General features: G+C 57.4%; 1 protein-coding gene across 1 annotated transcript in view; it reads left to right on the plus strand.

Moving 5' to 3' along the window:
• The window catches only part of CASTOR2 (cytosolic arginine sensor for mTORC1 subunit 2), a 49,838-nt gene extending 23,774 nt beyond the window's left edge, over nt 1-26,064 (plus strand). Inside the window, exons 2-9 of the mRNA XM_026017503.2 lie at nt 11,316-11,386; nt 18,709-18,902; nt 19,422-19,554; nt 20,072-20,195; nt 20,866-20,976; nt 21,367-21,449; nt 24,754-24,848; nt 24,928-26,064. Coding sequence (XP_025873288.1) covers nt 11,316-11,386; nt 18,709-18,902; nt 19,422-19,554; nt 20,072-20,195; nt 20,866-20,976; nt 21,367-21,449; nt 24,754-24,848; nt 24,928-24,993 — 877 coding nt within the window. The 3' untranslated portion in view covers nt 24,994-26,064. The remainder of the gene's footprint in view (nt 1-11,315; nt 11,387-18,708; nt 18,903-19,421; nt 19,555-20,071; nt 20,196-20,865; nt 20,977-21,366; nt 21,450-24,753; nt 24,849-24,927) is intronic.
• Nucleotides 26,065-26,404: the final 340 nt, after the last annotated feature.

The raw sequence follows: 26,404 nt of genomic DNA on the forward strand, positions 1-26,404 counted from the left end.
TGTTGCCGGTTCCAGGGTCCAGGGGAAGGCCTTGGCCCGCTGCATGGGGTGCAGCTGACCTAGGGCAAGGACAGGAGGCCGCTGGGGTGTGGCCAGGGGAGGTCATTGCAGAGCCCAGCAGCGTCCTTCAGAGGGCAGAGGCTAGTGGCAATAGCTGGAGGGTTGGGGTGACCAGCTGGGAGGGGGTGGAGGAGGGGAGGGAGGAAGATGGTGGCCTGGGGAGGACATGGGGATGAGGGAGACTTTTTTTTTTTAGGATGTTGGAAACTTGAGCCTGTTTGTAGTTAAGACCAGGAAGCCAAGAAGAGCGGGAGTCCTGAGCGGAGTCCCAAGAGGGAGGGAGGGAGGCACTTGTGGGAATGGAGAGGGAAGCTTACCCTGGGGCTGGTTTTCTCTGGCCAGAGACAGGAGATGAGATGGGTGAGAAAACAGATGTTTTGAGAAGGGGTCCTCCCCAGCTGGCCTGACTGTTAGAAAAATGGGGGTACAGGGTAGGGGCAGACCTTGGTAGGGGGGGAGGCTCGGGGAGGAAGGGCTGAGCTGAGCCTGCAAGGGTGGATGGATGGATGGGAGCCAGGCCGGGGGAGGGGGACCTTTAGGCTGGAGGTCATTGCTGAGAAGGTCGGTGCTAGACAGAGGTCATGTGAAGATGGGGTCAGCTGAACGGGGGACGCCCAGGACACTCTGCCCCCAAGCCGGCAGTGGATGGCACAGAACCGAGTGGCCACAGGAGCTGAGAGGCAGGGTGACCCGGGAGCCAGCGGTGCTCAGGGAGTTGCCAGGCAACAGGACAACAATCCCAGTTTGGCTCTACAGCCCTGCAGTAGCAAGCCCTCTAGGGACTGTCATTTCCAATTCATAGTGTCCAGGACTTGGGGGACAGGGGGCGGGGTGGCGAGGACGACTACTATGATTGCTTTAGGGTCCAGTATTCTCACTATTGTCTCCAGCATCCTGACAAAAATCTGGAAGGGTAGGTAGAAGGTTGTGCATGTGCGTCCTCCGCTGCAGTGTGGAGGAACAGGGATCTTGAATAAGCTTCTGGTTGTGTCAGAAAACCCACAGAAAGGAAGGGGAAAACCAGTGTGTTCTGAGCAACTATTGCAAACCTGGTGCTTTTATCCAAAAGGGATGCTGACCTCTCACTCTGGTGCCGGCGATTGGGGTGGGACGGTGGGGATGTTGCCCCTCTTGATGAGTGGGGAGACAGACTCAGGGCCGTGTAAATGTCCTAAGGCCACAAGGCTGACACCACGACCAGGACTCAGACCAGGCCCCTCCACTCCAGAGCAGCGCTCTTGGCAAGCATCAGCAGGTGACACACAGCACCATCGGAGGAGAGACTGTAGGGACCGGGTTGGGGCATGAAGATGCATGAAGATGCATCCATAAAGACAAAGTGAACCCCCCAAATCACTGACCAGCCAAGGCCACACGGAATGGCCAGATTGGGGGAAGTCGTAGCTCTAGGATGGGTCCCTGTCCATTCTTGCCTGATTCTAGCACCGCCGCCCCCCCCCCCCCCCGGCCACCTCCCCTGGATGGCTGTGAGCTGCACTTCCCACATGGCTGCAAATCCGTGGCTGGGTCCTCCACACCCTTCTGCCGGACGGGTTCCAGAGGATGGTGTCTGCCTTCAGGACGTGCCTGCAGCCCCTCACCTTTGCCCTGGCAGACTTCGGCTCATGGGTATCACTCTGACCCCCGTGGGTCCTTGCATGGCCCACTTGTATTCAGTTCCCTAACTCCCCTTAGTACTGCCAAGCCAGAGCAAAAGAAGGATCCAGACCTGTGTTTGACCAGAGGTCACCCCCGTCCCATACGCCCATCCCAGGTAGTCCGGTCTTCTTCATCCCCTTGCTTCCTGTTTATGTAGTTATTTTGCAACTATATGTGGTCTTAAAGGTGGGGTTTTTTGTTTTGGTTTTTTTTTTTTTTTTTTTTTTTGGTTTTTTTTAAGAGCTCCTTTTAACTCTGCCAAAATAGAGAATGCCATACATAATGTTTGGGGACCGGCTTTTCCATCTACTGTCTTACTGTTGAGACTCATTGATATTTTTGGAAGTCACTGTAGACTGCTCATTTGGAGGACTGGGCAGTGGTCTTCTGTCATGGTCTTCCTCCTTGCCCAGTGAGGGGCATCGGGGTGGTAGCCAGCTTTGTTACTGAGGACAGGCGGTTATAAATCCTCACATCCGTGTCTCCCGCGACACCTGTGTGAGAGGGTGGACACCTCCCAGGGGAAGAGCTGGATCACAGGCAATGTGCTGGCAGCCACACCTGCCTCCCGGCTGTCCCCACCCCAGAGACCACACAGCCTAGCGGACCCGAGGCAGTAACTGCCTTAACCTAACTGAGCATCAGTCTTCCTGCCAGTGAAATGGGAATAATTACTTATGCTACACGTCCATTCAGTTAGTGCCGATGATGCAAGACCACGTCACATCATCCTGTGCCAGGAATGGGGGACCTGGTCGTAAGACTCAGCCCATCTCCCAGGAGCAGATGTGTCGCTAAGCAAAGTCAGATCTGGAAGTGAATAATCTCTGATATTATCATCAGTTGGGAGGTGATAGGCCAGGGCTTTGACCTGCCAGGGGTGCTGTGCTGGCCCCTTGTGACAGACCCTAATATGGTAAGGGTAGGGGCGAAGGCCATAGGAATGGGGAGATCTGGGATTGGGCAGAGATCATTTAACACCAGAGAAGAGCCTCCAAGTGGGAGGCGTTCTCCTGTCTGCAGGGCCTGAGCACTCCCTGGATGGGAATGCTTCTGGGGAGGTCCGGTTCCCCCTGGGTCTCCTGGCCAGCTCCTCCCCTGACCACACGCGATCGGGCAGGATCTTGAGCACTGCCTGCGTGTTCAGTACCTCCTTAAATCCTACACTGCTCTGCCAAACCTCTCTCAGAGATGAGAAAGCTATTCCAGCCTTGTCTGGGGTAGGTGGTAAAGCTGAGATGCACACTTGGACCCTTTCCATCTCAGATACCCCTGCCCTTGAGGGAAGGAGGAGAACCCCCAGTTGGTTCCTATGCGCCCTGCACTTGGGTATGTGTTCATGAAGCAAGAGGCTACACTTCTCCAGACTGTGTTCCTACCCTGGCAGGACCCTTCCCCCTACCACCACCACCTGGGTGCCCCAGGCCATTGGGACATGCATAAGGAAGCAACTCCCAGAGGCTTGTGGCTTTGGCCCTCGGGACAGGATGAGGCCAGCCCGTTGTCCCAGGTTCCCCACCTTCCCCATGGAGGAAAGAGTAGAGGTGTCAGCAAGGGGGCCAGATACAGAGGTGAGGACAGTGTGCCTTCTGACCTCCCCCCTGGTGCCTCTGGCCAGAGCGTGGGCCGTGGCAGACCACTGTTCCCCGCTCCTCGTTCCCTGTTCCTCGTTGTTTCTCACTGACCTCATCTCCTCCAGGTGTTGAATCTTATTTCCTGGCCGCCCACGGACCCACGCCCACCGCTGCCAGCCTGGTCCAAGCCACCATCGGCTTTTGCCAGCCTCCCTGAAGAATAGCCTCCTGGCTGATCTCAGGGTCCCCACCCACTCCTTACGGAGGCCAGGAGGCATCCTCCCCACCCTTTATGACCTGTCCTGTCACCACGGCCTGTCACTCCCCCTGCCCCACCACTCAGCCACTCTGGCCTCCGTCACTGCTGGCCTGTGGCCACCTTATGTGGCCTCCTCGGGACGGCACCACGCCAGCCCTTCCACCTCCCACAGGTATGGGGGGACCTTCCCGGTACCTGCCCGATATTCCTTCTTGTGGCCACACAGACAGAACAAAATTGACCGTTTTAACCGATGGGGAGCGCACAGCTCGGTGGCATCTAGTACATTCATGTTGTGCAGCCACCCCCACCATCCCTCTCCAGAACTTTTCCACCATCTCAAACTGAAACCCTATATCCATTCAATTACTGCTGCCCCTCTCCCCCTCCTTGCAGCCTCTGGCAACCACTCCCTGCTCCGCTTGCAATCACAAACCCCTTCTCCACTTTTCTTACTTGCTCTGCAGCACACAGCACCGTCGGATGCGCCATTTCTCCCACCCCTCCACGTAAATTCTCCTTGTCCAGTTATTTGAGGTGGGTCCCCATCACCTGCGACAGTGCTCGACACATAAAAGTGATTAACTGTTTGTCGAATGACTGCATGACCCAGCCACTGAATTAGGCTGCTGCCTGAGTCTGGGGGCTTCCTCCTGGTACCCTACCCCCACCCCTTTAGCCATCCCACCTCTGTGTGCTGCCCTAGAACTTGCGAGCACCACGACCCACACTCTGTCCTGGCCACCGCGACAGAAGCAGATTCTTTTCCCCCATCTTAACAGAAGAAACCCCTTTCAGGATCATCCTTCAAGTCACAGAAGCGACACAGGGCCTTTTTTCTAACTAAAACTTGAAACGGCAGCCTCTAGTCGCCAGAGATGGTAGAAATGAAATGTAAATAACACAAGAGATCTATCGAAGACCCAGGAGAGAGAGATTAAAAAGGCCACGCTGGTTGAGAGAACAAAGCCCGGCACTCGCCATCCGCCTGCCTTTCCTTTGGGAAGCAAAGGCCTGGACCAGCGTGGGGCCAGCGCTTCTGTGGCTCATAGCGTGGAAGGTTCCTGTGCCGTCAGCTGGGGCCAGCGTGGCTGGGGCAGGTGGCGGCCAGAAGGAGGCCGGGCCCGCACCCACCCTCCCCCTTCCCCCTCCTCACGGTGACATGCTGCAGGGGGAGTTAGGGCCCAGCCTCCCTGGCTCCAAGCCAAAAGGGCTTCCCTTTGCAAAAAACACTCCAGGCTTCCCCGGGGCTGAAATCCAGAACGGGCCCCTGGGCATTCAGAGACCCTAGTGGAACAAAAGAATGAGAACAGTGTGTCCACAGGTCCCTGGAACATGCTGGATGCCTGTTCTCAGCCGTGTTTGCAGGGCCCATCCAGTGGGTTTGAACACCATGGGCCCCGGCTGGCCTGGCTGTCATCCCACAGTGTCTGCACTTGTTCTGTGATGAGCCAGCAGGTGACCTCAGCAGGGTGTGGCCAACACGGGGCATCATGATCCTGCAGGAAGTGGGCTCCAGTCCCAGGCGGGGTCTGGCTCCCACATCCCCTAGATTCAGGCTCAGGACTCTGCACACAGGCAACCTCTGCTGATCCCTGACTATGTAAAGGGGTGGCGTCTGGAAAACAAGGGGCAGGGAGCGGGGCACAGCCAGCCAGCAGGTAAACAGAGAAGACAAGACCGAGGCCCAAAAGGGCCCCAGCACCCTGGCTCTCCCGATCTGGACTGTCTGCCTGCCCAGACACGCCGGATGTCTGTGAAGGTCAGGAAGCTGGGGTGGGGTCCAGGCCTGCAGGTCTAAGTCTGGTCCAGAGCCACTGGGGATTTCAGGCTGAGCTGCTTCCCTCCTAAATCATCATGCTGGCTCCCTGGTGGGGGCTGGGCCACTGGCCCGGTGGATGGAGACTTTTCAGCCAAAGCTTGTTGTGTGGAGGGTCATGTGTGCAAGAGCCGGCCCTGCACGGAGCCTGGGAGGTGGTGTAGCCCGAACTCCCCATGGAGACCCCATCCTGCCCGCAGCCCACCGCTTCCCCAGCCAGCCCACTGGTCTCTGTAGCCAAGCTGGCTTTAGGGCTGCTCTTTATTGGGAGTACAGGCTGGCCTCCCTGTGGCCTCCCTGTCAGCCACCTCTGCCCTCCAAGAAGAATAAATAGCCAGCTATTTATGTTGAGTGCTAACTAGAGTTACACTGGGTCTTCACTCCCAGTGTTTCTTCAGTAACAACCCTGTAAAGTTGGGTTATCATCCCGGTTATACACATGAGGAGACTGAAGCACAGAGAGGTTAAGTAACTTACCTGAGGTCACACAGCCATAAGCAGCAGCACTGCTTCCATCATGGGGTGCACAGTGACCACAGAGATGTGAGGGTGGTGGCTGGAATCTTCCTCCAGGCCCAAAGGGACACAGCCTAGAGTCCCGTCGGTCCCTCTGGGCATGCCCTGTGTTGGGCCATGAGGCTCTGAACAGACACTGGGTTCCTCGTATGGGCTGCCCACATCAACTACCCCTGTTGTGTTCAAGAGAGCCCAGTGATGCATTGGCACCCCCTGGCGGGAGAAATTAGTGATTCCTCGGGTATGTCCTGAACCACAAGCTCCTGTTCCCCAGTCTCCCACTTGATCTCTCAGGGCTGCAGACTTTTATGTCTTGTCTACCTACCTGATTGCTCCTGCAGAACCTGCCGGGTGATGGTCTCACACAGTTGCATGGGTTGTGCACTGCCCAACCCTGAGAGCACTCTCCACAGAGACTGTAAGATGAATGAGCCCTGCCCCCAGAGTTGTGATGCACAACTTGCCCAGCTGTCTTGGGCAGCGTATCTGCCTTGGGTTCTGATCCAAGCTGGTTGGGATTTTACCTCCCCTTAGAAGGTGTTTTCCGGTGGTTGAGCATCTGCCTTTGGCTCAGGGCATGATCCCGGCGTCCTGGGATCAGTTCCGCATCAGGCTTCCCGCAGAGAGCCTGTTTCTGCCTCTCTCGTGTGTATGTCTCATGAATAAATAAAAATCTTTAAAAAAAAAAAAAAAAAGTATTTTCCAGACAGACTCCATGGTTCTGGGATCATCTTTCTGTGCCTTCCTGGCCAGGCCCCTTGAGGTCTCCCTGCTGTGGAGCTGGTGGGGTTCCATGTGGCCCAAGGTGGAGCTGGATGGGAACCTGTCCCTCACTGTACAGAGGAATGACGTAGCCCAGGGCTCACTGCCCCCAGGTGCCAGGTTGGGATTCCACTCCAGGACCACGGAGTTCATGCTCTTCCCAGGTTTCTTTATTATCCTGTTGTTCCCTCGTGTTCCTGGGTACCATGAGGGCATCCAAAGGGCACCTCAACCTCCTCTTCCTCCTCTTCTTCCTCCTCGGGTTTCCTAACAGCACTGAGCAGAGGCTAGCCAGTTGCTGGGTTTCAGTCCTCTCTCCAAGTCCTCATCAACAAAGTGCAAAGGCCACAAACACCAGGGGCCCTGGCATCTGGAGGGAGGATCTAGCCATGGCTCATTAGAAGGTTGGGACTGGGCAGCCCCAGTGGCCCAGCGGTTTAGCACTGCCTTCGGCCCAGGGTGAGATCCTGGAGATCCAGGATCAAGTCCCACATTGGGCTCCCTGCATGGAGCCTGCTTCTCCCTCTGCCTGTGTCTCTGCCTCACACTCTCTCTGTGTCTCTCATGAATAAATAAAAATCTTAAAAAAAAAAAAAAAAAAAAGGTTGGGACTGGAGACTTTAGTGGCTCCTAGAGAGGGGTAAGTCGAGGCAGTGCCCCACAAGGGGCCAGCAGGGTTTGTCCAATCAGGGCTTCTCTGGCTTGGGGGGTAAAAGTTTGTGGCCATTGTCTGCTTATTTTGTTTGTTGGACAGTGAGTGTTGATTCTGTTGCCAGCCTGTGTCAGGTACTAGGGGTTATGTGCAGAGAACCCATAGTCCTTGCCAATGAGATCTTATGGTCTGCAGGGGAGTATTATCTGTAATAGGTTGTGGAAAGCACCTAGGACTGTCATGCACTGTTGCACAGATTGTGCACTGTTCAACTCTAAGGGCGTATTTCACATAAACTGTGAGATGAGTGAATTGTGACACACCAGCAGCCCAGCTGTCCACGGTGGCCTAATGCCCTCTCATAGACATAGTATAAGGCTGTGGACTATCGAGGGAGGACCACACCCCTCTGGTGGGAGGTGAGGGAGATGGGGTGGCCGGTGCCAATCAGAAAAGACTTTACTCCAATGAAGATGCTGAAACTGTGTCTTAGAGGGTGAGCAGCAAGTCTCCAGCCAAAGAAGAGGGAAGGGTGGGCCAGGCAACGGAAGGAGCATTTGTCAGCCTTTAGAGGCATGAGACTGGGAAGGCAGGCCAAGAGTGGGGGGACGAGACGAGGTAGGAGGCTGGTACAGTCATCGGAGCAGGAGTTCACGTGGAGGCGAGTGGTAAACAGAGGAGGAACTTGAGAGCAGCTCTCGGTAGGCAAGGAGGGGTGGGGCTAGAGACGTGGAGTGGAGCGACGGGGAGCAGGAGGGGCCTGGGGCCTGACTCCCCAAGTCCGACCAGAACAGTAGTTGCTGTCCTTCGGGCTGGCTCAGCCTCCCGGAGGCCTGCCTGCACTAAGGCACACACCTGGAGATGGGTGTCCAACAGCAGGGCCTCAGAGCACTGGGCCCCGGGGACAGGTCACATCAACAACATGTTTATCCCCCATTTACCCAGAGGCTGCTGCTGCTTTCTGCTGGTGTTTATGCCTTCTGGGGCGATTGCTGTGGTCTATTTCTGGAGCATCCCTCACAGCCAGGAGGGCACAGGAAGCAAGTGCCATTCCTGTGTGCTGCCACAGAGAGCTGGGCGGCCGCTCCCCACACCCAGTGAGTATGTGTTGGTGACAATCTGGTGCCTGGGGGGCTCCTAGGGCTCCTTCTGAGTGCACAGGGGTCCCCGAGAAGAAGCCGGGCCAGACCAGTGATTGCCACCTACAAAGGTTATGATCACTTGCTGTTGTCCCCAAGCAATCACAGATTTCATTTGTCCAGGGAATACTGCAAACTGGCTGTGGGACAGACAGGGACAGTGATGCGATTTGAAAACCAAGGAGTCGGGATCCCTGGGTGGCTCAGCCATTGAGCATCTGCCTTTGGCCCAGGGCATGATCCTGGAGTCCCAGGATCAAGTCCCACATTGGGCTCCCTGCGTGGAGCCTGCTTCTCTTTCTGCCTATGTCTCTGCTTCTCTGTGTGTGTGTCTCTAATGAATAAATAAATAAAATCTTTAAAAAAAAAAAAAAGAAAGGAAAGAAAGAAAGAAAAAGAAAGGAAGGAAATAAAGAAAAGAAAAGAAAGAAAAAGAGAAAGAAAGAAAACCAAGGAGCCAGGATCCCTGGGCGGCTCAGCCATTGAGCATCTGCCTTTGGCTCAGGGTGTGATTCCAGGGTCCTGGGATTGAGTCTCCCTCTGCCTGTGTCTCTGCCTCTCTCTGTGTGTCTCTCATGGATAAATAAATAAAATCTTTTAAAAAAAGAGAGAGAGAAAGAAAGAAAAAGAAAGGAAGAAAGGAAGAGAAAGAAAAGAAAAAAGGAAGGAAGGAAGGGAGAGAAGAAAGGAAAAGAAGAAAAAAGAAAAGAAAAGGGCCAGAGGGAGATTGAAGAGTGTGTGCAGTTGCTTGAGCCGAGTGTCAGCTGGGAGGAGCATGCCACCTCCTTTATGACTGCAACACAAGCAATTTCTTTAAAGTCGGGTACATCAGTAAAATTCACCCCTTACCAGCGTGTACGATCTCACCACCACAGTCAAGATACCAAGCACCTTTGTAATCCCAGAACGTCCCCCCGACGCCCTTGTAAAGCCAACCCCGACCCAACCCAGCAACCACCAATCGGTTCTCTGTCCTTAGCGCTGCGGCTCTCCCCGGATGTCCTATAAACGGAATCAGATAATACGTAACCTTTTGAGTCTGCCTTTAACTTCAGCAAATGCACTGGAGATCCATCCGCACTAACCGCCCCAACCCCTTCCTTTTGACACCCGCGGTCTTCCAGGGGCGGACGGGCCATGGGGTCTCCGGGCAGAGATGGGAGGCACCTGCAGGCAGGTCTTTGTGTGGTCCTGTTGCCGTCCTCGGGATTGCCCGAGAGTGGGGTTGCTCAGCCGTGTGGTCTGCAGATGTTTAACTTGACAAGAAGCCGCCGAGCTCCTCCAAACAGCTGCACCATCTTGCATTCCTCTCGAGTCCAGTTGCTCTGGTTCCTGGGGAAAAATTTCAAGAATAAAGCAAACTAGGCTTTGGTGCCGCAGGGCAGCTGACGGGAGATGCGCCACACCCGTCCCTTGCACCCCCATCCCCCTGCATATATACACCCCTACCCTCATCCCCTGTACCCCCATCCCCTCTGCACACACACACCCCCACCCTCGTCCCCTGTACCCCCATCCCCTCTGCACACACATACCCCCACCCTCGTCCCTTGTACCCCCGTCCCCTCTGCACACACACACCCCCACCCTCATCCCCTGTACCCCATCCCCTGCACACCCCCACTCTCATCCCCTGCACCCCCATCCCGTTGTACACACACACACACCCGTTCCGTGCCCCCATCCCCCCTGCACACATACACCCCTACTCCCAACACCTGCACCTCCATCCCCCCTGCACACACACCCCACCCCCAACCCCTGCACCCCCATCCCCCTGCACACACACACACATCCCCACCCTCATCTGCTGCAACCCTGCGTCCCCTTCAGGGTTCTTTTCCGTTTGAGTCTGTAGAAGTGCTGTTCCGGCCCTTGCTGGGGTTATTGCTGGACCTCCTGCTGTCAGGCCTTCCCGTGATAGATGGCTTTTACACATCGGGCACGCAGCCCGTGCCGGGCCTGGGCCTCGCACTCGAGAGCCACGGTGACGCCAGATAAATGACCACAGCCTGTTTCCTGCACGCCACGGCTTGTACATGCCCTCTCTCCCTGCAGCTGCACCCGGGGCGTCCTGGGGGCCGTTCTAGCTGGAGGAGGGCCAGGGAGACGGGCCTTGAGGGGCAGCCACCCCTGGCCACAGGAAGCCACAGATTCACCCCCACCCCCAGCCCCCTGCACGTCTGCCAGGCGTGGACTCAGCCAAGATACAGAGGAGCAGAGGGATTGCCAGCCCCTGGCCTGGGGAAATTGATGTTCTTGTGTGGGGCACAAATGAGCAACATACACCCCAGGCTAAGCAGTATGACCAAAGATGACGAGTGACAGTTCGGGGATCCGTGCCCCCCACCCCCCAGTGGCACAGACGGCTGCACCCCTTTCTCATGTGAGGACAGAAAGTACCCTGAAGGCTGGGTTGCTGGTTGGGTGACATGGATTAGGTCCTAAATGACCCTGGGAACCCTGTCAAGTTGATAAGGAGAGGGGCTGGGACCGTAGCGGGGGGCGGGAGGGTGGGCAGCAATGGGGTCCAGAAGGCTGAATTTGGGGGCGCTACAGGTAAGACAGGTGCCCTCTGTGCTCCCTGCCAGAGCTGCGCTTCAGCTGCTCCTTCCCTAGGGAAAAAGTGGCATTGGAGACCCTTGAGCTGTGGGAGCCTAGAGGCCGGCGGGCTCAGAGGTCCCCAAAGATTGGGGGGTGTGGAGAGGACAACCGGGCTCCCTGAGACCTGGGTCGGAGACAGAGAGCAGTGGGTGGGGTGGGGGCAGCTTCCTGGACACCACCCAGCAGCCTGGGAGCAGAGCTTGGCACAGGGTCCTGGCAGGTCCCAGGTGGGACTGACATGCTCTCCTCTGTCTGTCCCTCCGCCATCCAGGTGCAAGTTCTTCAGCCTAACCGAGACGCCGGAGGATTACACCATCATTGTTGATGAGGAGGGGTTCCTAGGTGAGTGCTTCTGTCACCCGGGCTTGGCTGGACTGTGGCCTGCGGTCAGTGCTGAGGCCTGCGGTCAGTGCTGACTGCACGCCGCCTTATTTCTGCCGCCTGCCTGCCACCTTATTTCTGCCCCTACTCATCTTCTTTCTGCCCCCTGCCCACCGCCTTATTTCTGCCCCCTGCCTGCCCGCCGCCTTATTTCCTGCCCCAATCACCTTCTTATTTCTGTCCCCATCCTGCTGCCTTATTTCTGCCCCCCTCTCCTTCCTGCTAGGTTAGAAAGTCAGCAGAATCTGTTTTCTTCTCTCCCTCTGCCCTGGCTGCTCCCCTCCCTTTCTGCTCACAAGACCACCCAGGGAAAGGCCCCGAAGCTAAAAGGGTCAGTTAGACACAGTGCTTATCCAGTTGGGAACTAAAGGCTACCAAGAAGGAACCCAGGGCTTGTTTTTATTGAGCACCTACTGTCGAGTGAGATGCTTTTTTTTTTTTTTTAAGATTTTATTTATTTATTAGAGCGCACGCACATCCAGGGGCAGAGGGAGAGGGAGGAGCAGACTCCCCTGATAAGCATGGAGCCCGATGTGGGGCTCAATCCCAGGACCCCGGGATCATGGCCTGAACCAAAGGCAGATATTTAACCGACTGAGCCACACAGGTGTCCCCGAGTGAGATGCTTTAAAACATCCTCAGTCCATTGTTCCCAGGTGTGGTTCCTGTAAGCGGTGATGATCTTCCTTTTACGATGTTCCTTTGCATAAAATCCACCCTTTTAAAGTGTCCGGTCTGGTGGTTTTTGATATGCATGGGGTTGTGCAGCCATCCCCACCATCTGATTCCAGAGCATGTTCATCACCCCAAAAAGAAACCCCAAACCCTGTACCTGTCAGCAGCCCTCCCTGTTGCTCCCCACCCCCACATCCTTTCAGTTTTATTTAGTCAGGGTTGTGTTTGTCCTGGTCTAAAGCACAGCACGGGTTCCTTTGTGCTAAGCGTACCCAGGGGTTCACGAGGAGGTGGTGGTATTTACACCCTAGAGCGAGGAGCAGCGAGTGGAGAGGAAGTCACACGCCCAGGCTCACAAGCCATGAAGTTGAGCACACACACACACACACACACCCAACCCAGAGCTGGTGTTCCCTCCGAGCCCCTCAGTTCCCTCCTCAAAAGCATACAGAGAATGCAACAAATCCAACATTTTTATAAAAGCCCTCTCCAGCCCCAGTGACAACTCCTGGTCACATTTCCATCTTTCTCTTTCCAACATCTACTGTGCACGGGCTGTTTTTAGTGTACGTGTGATAGTGTCCTGGAGGGAAACATTTTCGCCTGATGCTGTAACGTCACGTTTCCTGTGATATCACAGCCTCCTGCAATGAGCGTCGTGGATGGGGCCTGCCCTCTTGCCCCGTCCCCTCTGGTTAGGGTCCATGCAGGTTTCGCTGTTCTCCGGTGATAACTTTATGAGCTCCTGAAATGTGTTATCTTTATTCTTACTCAGGCTGATTCCTAAAATGGGGTTGGAGACACAGCATTATGGGGTCAGAAGCCAACTGTTGATGGGGTTCTCAGTACAAGTTGGGGCCACCGTGTGAGATGGAGGAGCCCTAGAGGAACAGCCTCACCCCGGCACTCTGTCCTTACACACCCCCGCCCTGAGCACCTAGCCAGTATGGGGGACCGTCACCTGGCCCCCCCACGTCTAAAAAGGCACAGTGTTCCTCCCTGCCTCTAAGGGGACAGGGCAGGCCGTAAGGGAGACCCCTGCCCATCATCAAAGCTGTCTGCTTATTCATTCATTCATTTATTCATTCATTCAGCATGACACTTTCTGAGCCAAGGAGCCACAAACAGAAACCTTGGCCTTAACCACAAAGCAGGTCACATGCTTGGGCAGCCCAAAGCCATTTCCATTTTTGTGCGGGCCCTGCTGAGAAGTGTGGCACCTCAGACAAGAGGGAACGCCCCAGAGCGTCTCTTCCCTGGAACACATACCCTGTCTAAGCTGAACTCTCCATCTTGAGTCAGCAGATGAGCCAGCTCGGTGCACAGGGAGGGAGGGAGGGAGGGAGGGAGGCCGCAGGACCCGGGGAGCCGGTGTGGCAGCCCTGGACGCCCACGTCTGTAGGGATCGTCAGCAGGGAGGTGTCCGGCAGCTGTGTGGCTGTCTGTTCAGAGCCAGCCCCCTGGGGTGCAGGAGGCACCTCTGACCCCGCGAGCCTCGGGGCCTGCCAGCTGCCGACACTGTCAGCTGTTGAGTCTGAGTCGTCATGATTGCGGTTGAGTCACGGCACCCTGCTGCGCAGGACCCCCCCCCCTCCAAGGAGGAGCCCTTGAAATAGGAAGTGCCATAGCAGAGCAGATACGTGAGCGCCCTGAATCCGCACACCGACTTATTCCATGGCCCCGACACAGCTGCTGGCTGCAGACTCTGCGCTCATGAGCCCTGGGAAAGATTCTTATTAACTTCATTTATAGACAAGGAAACTGAAGCACAGAAATGTACGTAACCTGCACAAGGCTTCAGGGTTGGTGTCCTCTCTGGATGCTTCCATGGCATGGGCCCTCGCCGGGGGAGGTCAGAAGTGCAGGAATCCCGCCTTTGCCCCTAAGGTACTTATGGTTCTGGGAGGACAGAAACTCAGAAACCAGAATTATAGTCTCAAGAGAGAGTGGCACCCAGCCAGCCAGCAGATGTGCAGTCCAAGAGGACTTCCTGGAGGAGGCAGTGCTTGAGACAAACCCAACTAAATGAGTACAGAGCCTACCTGGTGGAACCTGTGGAATTGGGAGCGGGGAGGCTTCCAGAATGGAGGGTTGCTTGGCACTCCCAGAGAACTGAAGGTGAGAAGACAGAGCAGAAAGAGGTCAGATGAGGAAGGCCAGGAGAGGCAGAGGCAGGGGGAGCCAGTGAAGGGTCTTACCTGATCTTGAAGGGCTTGCCTGGAGGAGAGAGCCGAGTAAGGAGCCTGGTACTCTGAGGACAGAGCAGGGATCAAGAAAGAGTCAAACTCCGGATTGACCTGGGACTTTTGCTGCAGGAAAAAAGGCTGCCCAGCAGGGAGCCTCACACTGTATTTGGGTCTGGAAGACCTGGTGAGCCTTCCTGCATTTCCCTTTCTGGGGAGCTCAGAAGAGGACACTCTTGGGGAGTTTACGTAGTCACAGAAGGCTTCCTGGAGGAGGCGATTTTTGTTGCCTTTAAAGAGGGAGAGAGCATGTCAGGTGGGGACGTATGAGCAAGTGCAGAAACCACATCCAAAACGCAGATGGAAAGACAGGTTCAGGCAAAATAATGAGAGCAGCAGTACCTGCCCTGACCTCTGGGTGGTGGGCAGAGTCTGAGGTTTGCGGCTTAGAGGGGCCCAGTGCTTGTGGGTCCCATGTGCCGAAGCGAGCACATCGTGTCCGGCAGTGTGAGCCCTACCACACGGGGGCAGGGTGCGCTGGGGGGGGCATGAGTGTGCAGGAGGTGGAGGGAGGAGTCCTTGAGAAGCCTCACCCCCGGCAGGGATGGGAAGACCCAGGTTCGGATCCAGCTCTGCCAATGTCACTGCTGGTGATTTCTGGGCAAGCTGCTCAGCTTCCCAGGGCCTCATCCCAAACACAGGATCCCCTGTCCCTTCTGTAGGCACACTCGCGACCATGCAGCATGCGCGTGCTTGGCGGGCACTAGGGGTCGCCGTGTGCACTTGGCGTGTCAGCTGGCGTGTCAGAGGGCTGTGCCCACAGAGCTGTGAGCTCCTGCCACCCGCCTTGTGGCTTGTACTTGACCATGTCAGCAAAGCTAGGGGACAGAGCGGTGCCCCCAGCGGGAGGCGCCAGGAGGTCCCAGTCGGCCAGTGCTGACTGTCCCCCTGAAGCCGGTCCTCCCAGGGAGCACTGACAGGAGGTGGTGCCCACTTGTATTTGGACTGTCCCCCGTGCTCTGCCCACACTATGTAAAATAACCTGGAGCTGAGATTGCATTTTGGGGAGGGGAGGGGTGGGCCTTGAGTGCCTCCCCCTGCAGAGTCCTCGCCATTCCCATGACACCCCAGCTCCCCCCTGCCCCGGCCTCCATCATATTTATCACATCTACGGAATGAGACATTTACTCTGTATAACATACGTCCTCCCCTCCTCAGTTATCCAAAAATTTACTTTATAGCTGGGAACTGTGTTTTTTAAGCAGATGTGTAGAATTCTGTCGTAGATAAACTGGTTCATCTGCCTGGCCCCATCGTTAGATTTTAGGGAGCACCCAGGTAGGTGTTGGTTTTAAATCCCTTTGGGTCACACACTTGCCCGTGAGTCTTGTCTTTGCCCTACGTGTTAACTGCTCCTTTACAGTGAAATTGCGCGTTGAAAAAACTCCTGATATGTGTTGGCCAACTGTGATCGGGAAGCCAGCAAAAGCACCACCAGCAGTGTACTAACAGAAAGGCTCTGGCATTTGGTGAGCACTTGGACGCCAGGCACTTAGCTAAGCGCTTGGTGGGGATTATCTCATTTAATCCTCGAAGCATCTTCTGGAGCTGATCCTGATTTCATCGTTCTGCATTTACAGTTAAGAAACTAAGGGGCGCTGACTTTGCCCAAAGTCGTACAGACAGGATTAAACCCTCCCGCCTGACCCCAGGACTCTCGACCCTGCTGCGAGCAGGGTAGGAGAAGCCTGAGAAGCACAGGCTGAATGGGGAGCATGCTTCTGTGTAGTTCAGGGAACCGCAGGGTCCTACAGTCGGAACAGAGGAGGCCTGGGGTGGGGGTACGGAGAGCAGGGCAGCACAGGGGGCAGGAGGGGCGGCTCCACCCCCCACAGAGCCGCCCACCTCTGTGGCTGGAGGTGACAAGACACCGTTAACCTCTACTACCACACAGCGTACGCAGCTCTGAGAGGCTATTTTTAGGGTCTTGTACTATGTGTGGTGACAGAAATAATCCATTTTTGTCTTGGAATGGGTCCACTTTTCCTCTAGGGAAGGGCAGGCTTGCTGCCTCCTGGTCAGCCTTCTGGCAGCTCATCCCCACGGCCCCAACCTGGGGGGGCGTTGGCGGGGGGTGAGGACGGGCCCCACACAGGCCTTCCCTCGCCCCGTGCAGAGTGCCGGAGCAGCGTTTGAGGTCCCTGCTCCTCTGACAAAGCGCGCCCTCCTGGCAGTGTCAGAGGGTGATCGCTGGTCTGAAGCTGACCACGGTCGGTGGGTGCTAGCCAGGGCCGAGAGCCAGGAGCCCATCGCCCACCCGCTCCCCAGACAGCTGGACTGACCTGAGATCCTGTGTCCCCGCCTCCACCCCCACCACCTACTGTCACCTGGAGGGGGGCTGACTGCCCAGAGCTTTCTGTGCGTGCGTCCACGAGCAGACGGGCAGCGTCCTGCCCCGTCCCCCATGGGTGGGCCGAGTATTCGAAGAGCTTGGCCGAGGTACGGTGGCCGCTCACCTTGCACAGCCACCAGAAATGAAAGGAATCACAAATCAAACTTACAGTCCTAGGGCAGCCGGGTGGCACAGCAGTTTAGCGCCGCCTTCAGCCCAGGGCGTGATCCTGGAGACCCGGGATCAAGTCTGTCAGGCTCCTTGCCTGTGTCTCTGTCTCTGTCTCTGTCTCTGTCTCTGTCTCTCTCTCTCTCTCTCTCTGTGTCTCTCATGAATAAATAAATAAAATCTTAAAAAATATATATCTTTAAAAAACAATTTACAGTCCTGTTTCTTCTGTTGCACTAGCCACGTGTGAGCTGCTAGCATTTTGGGCAAGCACAGGTGTAGAGCCTCTCCATCCCTGCACAAAGCTCCCACGACAGCGCTCCTTGAGAGCTTTTTGAGAAAGGACTTCAGCTTTTTTTTTTTTTTTTTTAATTTATTCATGAGAGACAGAGAGAGGCAGAGACAGAGGCAGTCTCCTTGAGGGGAGCCCAATGCGGGACTCGATCCCAGGACCCCGGGATCACGCCCTGAGCTGAAGGCAGACGCTCAACCACTGAGCCACCCACGTGCCCCAGGACTTTGGCTTTTACCCGAGATATGCAGGGAGCCGCTGGGTGGGTTTGGGTTGAAGAAGCCTGGAATGGGGGGCAGAGGGCTGGTTCGCAAAAGCTTGTATTAGCATGCGGCAACATAAGACATAAATGACCCTTCCAGAATTTCCCCAAGAAGGCCAAAGGGATCCTGCTCTCATGAAAGGGGCATTTTCTTTCTTTTCTTTTTTTTTTTAAGATGTTATTTATTTATTCATGAGATACAGAGAGAGGCAGAGACACAGGCAGAGGGAGAAGCAGGCTCCATGCAGGGAGCCCAATGTGGGACTCGATCCTGGGGATCTAGGATCACGCCCTGGGCCAAAGGCAGGCGCTAAACCGCCGAGCCACCCAGGGATCCCGGAAGGGGCATTTTCAAGATTTCATCATTAAATATTAAAATGATGGCTGCCCACTGTCAGGATCACAGGAAGTGTTGGGTTGACCATCTCACACAGCTGGCCCATCAGGATCCCTGGCCCTTGGTGGCTCCGGGGGCTGGCTGTGCAGATGATGGCAGGGTTGGGGGGTTCACAGTGCTGCCCCCCCCCCAGGGTCAAGCCCTTCAGGATTTCAGAGGTGGAGCTGTGTGTTCTCCCATAATGCAGGGCTGAGGGAAACCAGGAGAGAAATCCCAGGCCCCCCTACCCTGTCTCCTGGTTTCTCTTCCACTCCCAACCCCCTGAGAGGTTCCCGGGAACCTCTATGAAAACTGGGGAGTGAGGGGGGTGCACCTGGATGGCTCAGTCAGTTAAGCGTCTGACTTGATTTCAGCTCAGGTCATGGTCTCAGGGCTGTAGGATCCAGGCTCCTTGCTAAGCGGGGAGTCTGCTTGACATTCTCTCCTCTTGCCCCTCCTCCCCTGCTGTGCACTCTTTCTTAAATAAGTAAATCTTAAAAGAAATAAAAAGTAAAATGGGTCCTGTTCCACCCATATGAGGGCCGTGGCCGCAGCCCCTGACCGCCAGAAGGGTAATGCAAACTGGAAATAACAAAATCATTACTCACTGCTGACTACCCATCGTTTCACGGCTGAGGCAATAGAAACCCAACACACATCAGCCGCTTGTCACCCAGGCTCCTGCCCTGCCAAGCGCCTGGCACGTCCAAAGTCCTCTGAGGGCCTTCCCTGCCTGGTCCTCCCAGGATGGGACCTCCGATCCTGTCCTCCTTTGACAGATGAGGGTGCCGGGGCCCAGGGGCCAGAGCTGGCCAGGGTCCCACAGCTGGCCCGCGCCTCTCTCCCCATCCCTGCAGCCTGCCCTGCCCCCTGCCCTGAGGACCCGGGACCCTTCAGTCACAGGCCTGCCTTCTGTGTGTCTCCCCCACCCACAGAGCTGCCCTCCTCAGAGCACCTGAGCGTGGCGGACGCCACCTGGCTGGCCCTGAACGTGGTGTCAGGCGGGGGCAGCTTCTCCAGCTCGCAGCCCATCGGCGTGACCAAGATTGCCAAGTCGGTCATTGCCCCGCTGGCCGACCAGAACATCTCCGTGTTCATGCTCTCCACCTACCAGACGGACTTCATCCTGGTGAGCTGTGGCCCCCATTGCGCGATTCGCTCAGAGGCCAGGACTACCTTAGGGTCATGGGTCAAGTGTCAGCATGGCCCAGGCAGGACTGCGGGGCTCTGACCAGCCCCACACACCACCTGCCTTTTGCGGGCCAGGCTTGGTGTGACCCAGAGCTCAGGATGTGAGGGCTGGGAGCACGTGCGGACAGGGGTGGCCAGAGCGTCTGGTCACAGGGCCCATGGCGGATCCTGGCCACTACACCGTTCATTCTGTCCTCCCACAGGTGGGGCCACCCTCCAGAGCTTGGGCCTTGGAGGGGTGGGGACAGGTCTAGGCATAGCCCTGCAGGGTGAGAAGGGGCATACCCCCCAGCCCTCTGCAGAGTCCTGTCTCCCCTGCATCATCCCTGCCACCCCCGGGGAGGCCCAAGTACCTGGTTCCAGGTGCCCGTTCCCCCCAGCATGGGGAAGCTGGTTCTGGGAGCAGAATCCCCCAGTGGCCCGAGGGACACTCACATCCTTGACTCCCTGTTCCCAGGTACGTGAACGGGACCTGCCCTTTGTCACTCACACCTTGTCATCAGAGTTCACCATTTTGAGAGTCGTCAATGGCGAGACGGTAGCGGCTGAGAACCTCGGCATCACCAATGGCTTCGTGAAGCCCAAAATGGGTGAGTTGAGGAGGCTCTGTGCAGGGGAGAACTCAAGAAGTTACCAGGTCCTACCCCAGAGCAGCCACATCTCAGAGTATCTGTGATGCACCAGACATAACACAGGGTAAGAGTCCTGGTCAGACCCTGCTCTCAAGGTCTAGCAAGGGCAGGGGACATGGACACGGCCGGTGATGGCTAGAAGCCACTCCTCAGCCACCCGAGGTATCAGGATGGGCCTCCCAGAGGCAGCGACTCTCAAACTGAAGCTTGGAGCACAAGTAGGAGCTCAGCCAGATGGAAAAGGTTGGAAAGGCCATTCACTCCAGGCAGTCGGCAAGGCATGTGCTAAGGCCCGGGGGTCTGGAAGTGAGCCTGGAGAATCAGGAGAGCTGTGGGTGGTACCAGAGGCTGCAGAAGGAGCAGGGACCAGGTCTCCTGGAGCAGCTGTCAGCTGACCCCACTCCTCTTCCCGGGTCCTCCTCCCGCCCCATGCCGCTCCTCCCGGCCTCAGCACCCGCTCTTTTTGCTCTCACAGTCCAGAGGCCTGTCATCCACCCTCTGTCCAGCCCAAGCAATAGGTTCTGTGTCACCAGCCTGGACCCTGACACGCTGCCTGCAGTTGCCACGCTCCTCATGGACGTCATGTTCTACTCCAACGGGTACGTCCCCCTTGAACGTGAGAGGCCGCAGGGAGCCCCAGTCTGAGTGGGGAGACAGATCTGCCACCTGCCCTGGAAGCTGGTCCGAGGGTGGGGGTGGATCATAGCTCTACCCAAAAGTCACACTCTGTGAGGGGAGACATCATTCCTTGGGAACCCCTGAAACATGGTGAAGCCCCAGGGGCATGCATATGTTAGTGGGATAAATACCCCATTCACTGTTCCCTGAGCCCCAAGGGCAGGTCCAGTCCATAGAGGAGCCAGGAGGGTTTTCACTCAGCAGACAACAGGCTTTGCATTTTTCCTCAGAGCAGATTGTAAGTTCAGGTGCTAGGTGGGGTGAGACCAGAGGCCCGTGAGCTGGAGTGACCACAGACTGTGCCCTGAGGTGTGGGGCAGTGCAGGGACAGTGCACAGAGGGCCGGCTGGGACTGTGATGTGTGGTGCTCACCTCCGTGAACTCTGTGGGCTCATCGCCCCTCCAATGAGACCGAGGGTGGGGACAGAGGTTCGGGGTCACCCAGCAAGTCATCCAGGACAGGATCAGGGCCATGTTCCTGGCCATTGCTCTTCTCAGCACCCTGTGCAAAGGCCGACGAGCAGCAGGCAGGCCGGGTGGGTACAGCAGGGGTCCCCCGCACCCCTCACCACCCCACCCCCCGGCCCCCAGGGTGAAGGACCCCATGGCTGCCGGTGAGGACTGTGGCCACATCCGCTTCTTCTCCTTCTCCCTCATCGAGGGCTACATCTCCCTGGTGATGGACGTGCAGACCCAGCAGAGGTGAGTTGGGCCTGGGGTGGGCTGGGCTCCGTGGCACACGCACCCTGTCCACAGTCAGGGCTTGCCTCGTGGCTGAGCTGGCCCCATCCTACAGATGACAGCCACTCAGAGAGATGAAGGCCCAGGTTATCAGGGCTGTCCCCTCTCTGCAGCTGGGTGGTGGCGACAGCGTCCTTTACCAATCAGCAGAGGGAGGGCGTTTGTTCCCAAGCCCTCTCCCAGCTTTGCCTTCCTGTTCCCCCCCAGATGAGGAGGGCTCAGGAGGGGGCCTGGAGCCTCCTGAGCTCCCTGCTCTGGCCCAGCACCAGAGCCCTGAGGACACCCACAGTTCCTACCACGGGATCACAACCCAGGTCAGCCTCTGGGGTATTTCTCTCTCTCCTTATTCAGGTTCCCTAGTAATTTGTTGTTCACAAGTGCATCTGGAGAGCTCTGGAAGATGGTGCGGATCGGAGGACAGCCCCTGGGATTCGGTGAGCTCTGGGGGGTGCCACACCGGTTGGGGGGGGGCTAGCATCGCCATCTGGGCTCACTCACCCCATGGTACAGATGGGGAGGTGGAGGCTTCAGGAGCCTTGGGCCCTGGACCAGCGAGTGACAGGAGGCTTGGGCCTCCAGAGGATGGGAGGAGCGCCTACAACCAAAACACTCTTACTTCTGTCCCCCTAGAAATTGCATACCTGTTTATTAGTACAGCATCAGGGGTGTGATAAAAATCGAAAAGGAAGGGGTGCCTGGGTGGCTCAGTCAGTAAGCGGCTGACTCTCGATCTCCACTCAGGTCGTGAAGTTAGGGTTCTGAGTTTGGGCCCTGCTTTTGGGCTCCGTGCTGGACATGGGGTCTACTTTAGAAAAAAAAAATCACTCCTTTGTCCCAGCTGCTCACAGGCAATGGCTGTTGTTCTAAAGAGTGTCCCTCACAGAAATAAATGCAGTTGCAGTCAGACTTAGACCCCCAGCACTCACCCCTACGTACCTCACCTCTTCTGTCCTGGGAAGGGGCAGCTTCTCCATGGTCTCGATGACCTGATCCCCCAGGAGGACATCCGCAGAGATTCCCTAAGATTCTCTAGCCTCGGTGTCCATAGCTGCCCAAACAGCGTGAGGTTTGCCCACGATTATGTTCCACAGGCCCACGGGGTTCAGAGCTCTCGGTAGTTAGCAGGGCCGAGTGGCACCGATTTGCCCAGAGCTGATGGAGGCTGCTGGTCCCACTGTCAGCGATGCAGCATCAGAAATGATTGGCTTCAGTTAAACCTGTTAGACCCCCAAGCTGGAACCCGGGAGAGGCTCCTGGTCGTCTCCAGGAAGCATCTTCCACAAGCCCTGGTGGGATCGGTGAACCCTGATCTCCCACAGACAGAGTGAAGAATGTTCCAGGTAAAGCTCAGACTGCTCCAGGGACCATGATGTCGGCCCCAGATGCTCCACGCCTGGGACGGGAGATGGAGGTGGCCGGGCATTTTGACCTGAGGCCAAAGGGTCAGTGAGGGAGCCAGCCACAGCCCCCTGCCTATGGATGAGCTTGCAGGGGACAGTAACTAGCAGGACGAGACGAGTGCCCCCAACTCTGCCCACATCACAGCCAAAGCCAGAGCTATCCTGGGGGCAGGACAGTGGGCTGCTCTGTGGATGCTGAGAAATGTACGCTGAAGGCTCCTGGTAGGACCCTGGGGCCCACCTGCCTCTCAGGGCCTCCTTTGCCACAGACCCCAGCATGTCTCCCGCTGACACTTGCTGCCCGGTGCAGGGTCGTGGGGACTGAGCGCCAGAAGAACTCCTCACGAAGGAGGCTGTTAGGAACAAGCGTGACCACAGGCAGGTGCACCTCGGTTCCCTGACTGCCATCCTAATGAGGAGGATGGTAGCTGCCTCCTCCGGGTGGTAAGCACTCGTGTCATATACCAGGTGGCTCGGAGAGGGTCAGGAAGGGTGAGGCTTCCCAGAGAAGGTGACAGGTGGGGAGGGGAGGGCAGTACTAGCAGCAAGAGTATGATGTGGCACCCATGTGACTCCAGGTGGCTGTGCCCAGGGTGCAGGGTCCAAAGGGTAGAAAGCATAGGACCTAGCCGGGCCACCACAAGCAGCGGGGCAGAGTCCTGATGCCAGACCGAGGGGTCTTCCTGAAAGTGGGGAACCTGGCACAGCTTTGGCCGCCAAGGCAAGCAGCCAAGGCCACCCAGAGACTCGGGCGACAAGGAGGAGGACCTGCCCAGCGGCTTGTCTTTACCCCCAGCTTTGGTTCCGAATTAATCAGAATACACTCTGTAATACAAAAACAAAATGTCCCAATGATGGAGAACTAGAGGGGCTGGCAAATGGAATTCAGAACGTCGCTCGGTGGGCGGAGGTGTGCACGTTGCCGTCGGGCTGTTCTGCTTGGGGCGGCCCTGTGGGCGGGCGGCCTGGGGAGGGCGCGGACCACAACCTGCAGCTGCCTCCCCAGGACGGCGCGGGGTTTAAAGCCACCCTTACAGCTGTGAATAGCCCTGCAAGAAAAATAACTTGCCGAGAACCTGAACGATTCTAGACCCACAGGTTCTATATGCTTCTGAGTGTGGTTTGGAGTAAACGTATCTTCCATCCTAACCCGGCGTGCACACGCACACTGCTCAGGCTACGCCTTCACAAGACTGTCCTGGCTCGAGCTCTGCGCTGTGCCATTTGGGCTTCCCTTAGCTGTCGTACAATTTTATAAAGTGCTGGTCACCAGCCTTCCAAACTGATGGGACACGTGGGCCCCAGCCCAAGTTAGAGAGAGATCATTCTAGACTCTCATCTCCTATCCCCGTTTTTATCAGAAGAGCTGTGTCCATAGCGAAAGGATTTTAGAAGACGGCCAGTCTCCACCACAGGGTGCCACAGTCACCAGGTGTGCAGACACCAGGCCTGCCCAGCCACCAAAAGGGCCTGCGGGGTCACCACCCAGGTCCAGGTGCGGCTGACAATAGCAGGACCAGGGCGACAGAGTGAAGAAGCAGAGGAGATGCTGGATGGCAGTGACGCTGGGGCGTTGCAGGGGTGGAACCCGGGTGGATTCCCTGCGTGGTGGCTGATGAGCCGATCTGTACTCTCCCACCCAGTCAGGGACAGTGTTGGAAAAGTCATCATCGGAAGATTTTGATTTCCGTCAAAATCAGAAGAGGGGCTTTGGGGAAAACAACCTGAAAACTTTGAAGGGGTTGTATTGGTGGCACAGGGTGGTCCTCAGATCCTGGAGGTCTTCCTGGAGGAGGAAGCCTTGAGTAGTGCCTTCAAATCAGGCAGAGAGCTAGGGGTGAGGAGAGGCTGCACCTCTGCTTTTGAGGGTCTAGAGGGAAAAAGAAGCCCCATCCGGGCCCCCAAAAATGCCTGGCACTACTTTTAGGACAAGTCGAGGTCATTAGCCGGCGGGGACTCAGATGAGGGAACCGATGCTCACAGAGAGGAAGTGACTTGACCACAGTCTTCTGGCTAGAAGAGAGTCTAAGGGCAACAGGAATAGGGCCTGAGCCCCCATCCTCCCGTGGGCCCGCAGCCTCCAGCTCTGTCTCAGAGAACACGCGAGATGGCAGAGAAGGAGGCTTGGGAGCCCCGGAGGGGCCCGCAAAGCCGGACAGAGCTGGGCCCTGCCGAGGGGAGCGCGACGCCAGCCCGGGGGTCAGAGGAGGCTCCCGGGTGGAGGGGGCCTTGGCGCCAAGCCTTCAGGGCGAGGGGCAGGTGCACTGGGAAAGGCTCTGTGTGCGTAGGGAGGGGGGCTGGCCGGGGTGCTGAGCGTGGTCCCCCCCTCTGTTCCCAGATGAGTGTGGCATCGTGGCCCAGATCTCCGAGCCCCTGGCCGCCGCGGACATCCCCGCCTACTACATCAGTACTTTCAAGTTCGACCACGCGCTGGTGAGTGTCCCGCACCGGCCCGGGGGGCGAGGGGTGCGGGCCGGGGCTCACGGGTCTTGCCTCCTGCCGCCCCCCGCAGGTACCAGAGGAGAACATTAGTGCCGTCATCAGCGCCCTGAAAGTCAGCCAAGCAGAGAAGCATTAGGAGAGCCTCTCCCGCTCCTCCCTTCCTGCCCCCCAGACCCGGGCCCGGCCCCCACCCTGAAGATTCTTCTCACAGTATTTCTCACAGACTGGAAAATCGGCCCCAGGGTCCCCAAGAAGGGGCCTCTGGGAGACACCCCCAGTTGCTCCCCCTGCCAGGCCTGGGGCCCGAGCTGAGGCCTCCCCGTGCCCTCCTGCCTTCCTGGAGGCCCCAGGCCCTCCAGAAGACCCCAACCTCCTCCTCGCCCCACCCCTACTCCAGGAAACGATGTCTGAGGCCCCGGGAGCTGGCGAGCCCGCCCGCCTTCCCATCTGGCCTTGCCCACACCTGGGGACAGATGCTGAAGGAAGCAGGTGCCTCCTGCCAGACCGTGGTGTTCTGACTCTCGTGTCATCTCGGGGAACTGGCCGAGTGGGGCTGAGTTCACGGAGCCCGGGGCGGCCCCCGTGAGGACCTGGGGCTGGACGTGTGGTCGCTGGTCTCTGGTTCCATCAGCTCCGGGCTGGTTCCCGCCGAGTGGAGGCCAGTGGGCGGCCCTCGGGCCACGTGCTGGGGAGGCTTTGCCGAGCACGGCGGGAGGGGAGGCCTGAGCTGGGGAGGACCCGCGCCACCCAGAATTTCGCCTGCCATCCACAGGGCCTGCGCCCCGACTCCCAGCAAGACTGCCAAGGGGACCCTGTCCAGACGCCCCCCACCGTAAGCACTCACTCCTGGGGGTGGTTCCCAGGAAACCCACCAGCCTGGGGCACAAGCTCCTGACCCCTCTTGCTGTCCCGGGACCCTCCTTGGGCAAGCGGAGCCTTGGTTTCCCCCGGGTGGGGGCATTCCCCAGCATTCTGGACCTGGGGTTTCTTGGGTCACCCCCACCCCCAGCAGTTGATTAGACCAGCACAGGGCTCCCCTGTTATCCTGCCCCCCCCCCCGCTCCCCTGCCCCACTTGTGGGGGATGTGGAAGGCCTCTGCCCCCGACTCACCTGCCTGCCTGCCCCTCAGCTGGGGCCTGTGGCACTCATGAGTACTTGACCTGGGGGGCAGCTTATCTGAGCCTTAATAGAGAAAACTGTACCGTACGTTTTAGTTTCTTATTTAATATATTTGCGCCCAGGCTGTGGTCGGCGGCAGTTTGAGGGGACGGGGCCTCCTGAGTTCTCTCGGGGGGCCCAGAGGCTCAGCATCATTCGGCTGGCGCCCTGTGGCTGCAGGGATCAGCAGGAGAATCAGGTGGTGTCGCAGATTCTTGGAGCAGGAAGCTGGCAGCAGAGGTCCGTCACGAGACAGGGGTCCCCCAGGGCACCCCACCCAGAGCCATACAAGCCCCACGGACAGGTGCCCAGGCTGCCGTGGTTCTCTCTGAACATCAGAGGGGACCCGCAGGCCACAGGGCGGTGGGCAGCCAGGCGGCAGGCAGGC

Source organism: Vulpes vulpes, chromosome 3 (genome assembly GCF_048418805.1).
Source record: "Vulpes vulpes isolate BD-2025 chromosome 3, VulVul3, whole genome shotgun sequence".
Classification (NCBI taxonomy): Eukaryota; Metazoa; Chordata; class Mammalia; order Carnivora; family Canidae; genus Vulpes; species Vulpes vulpes.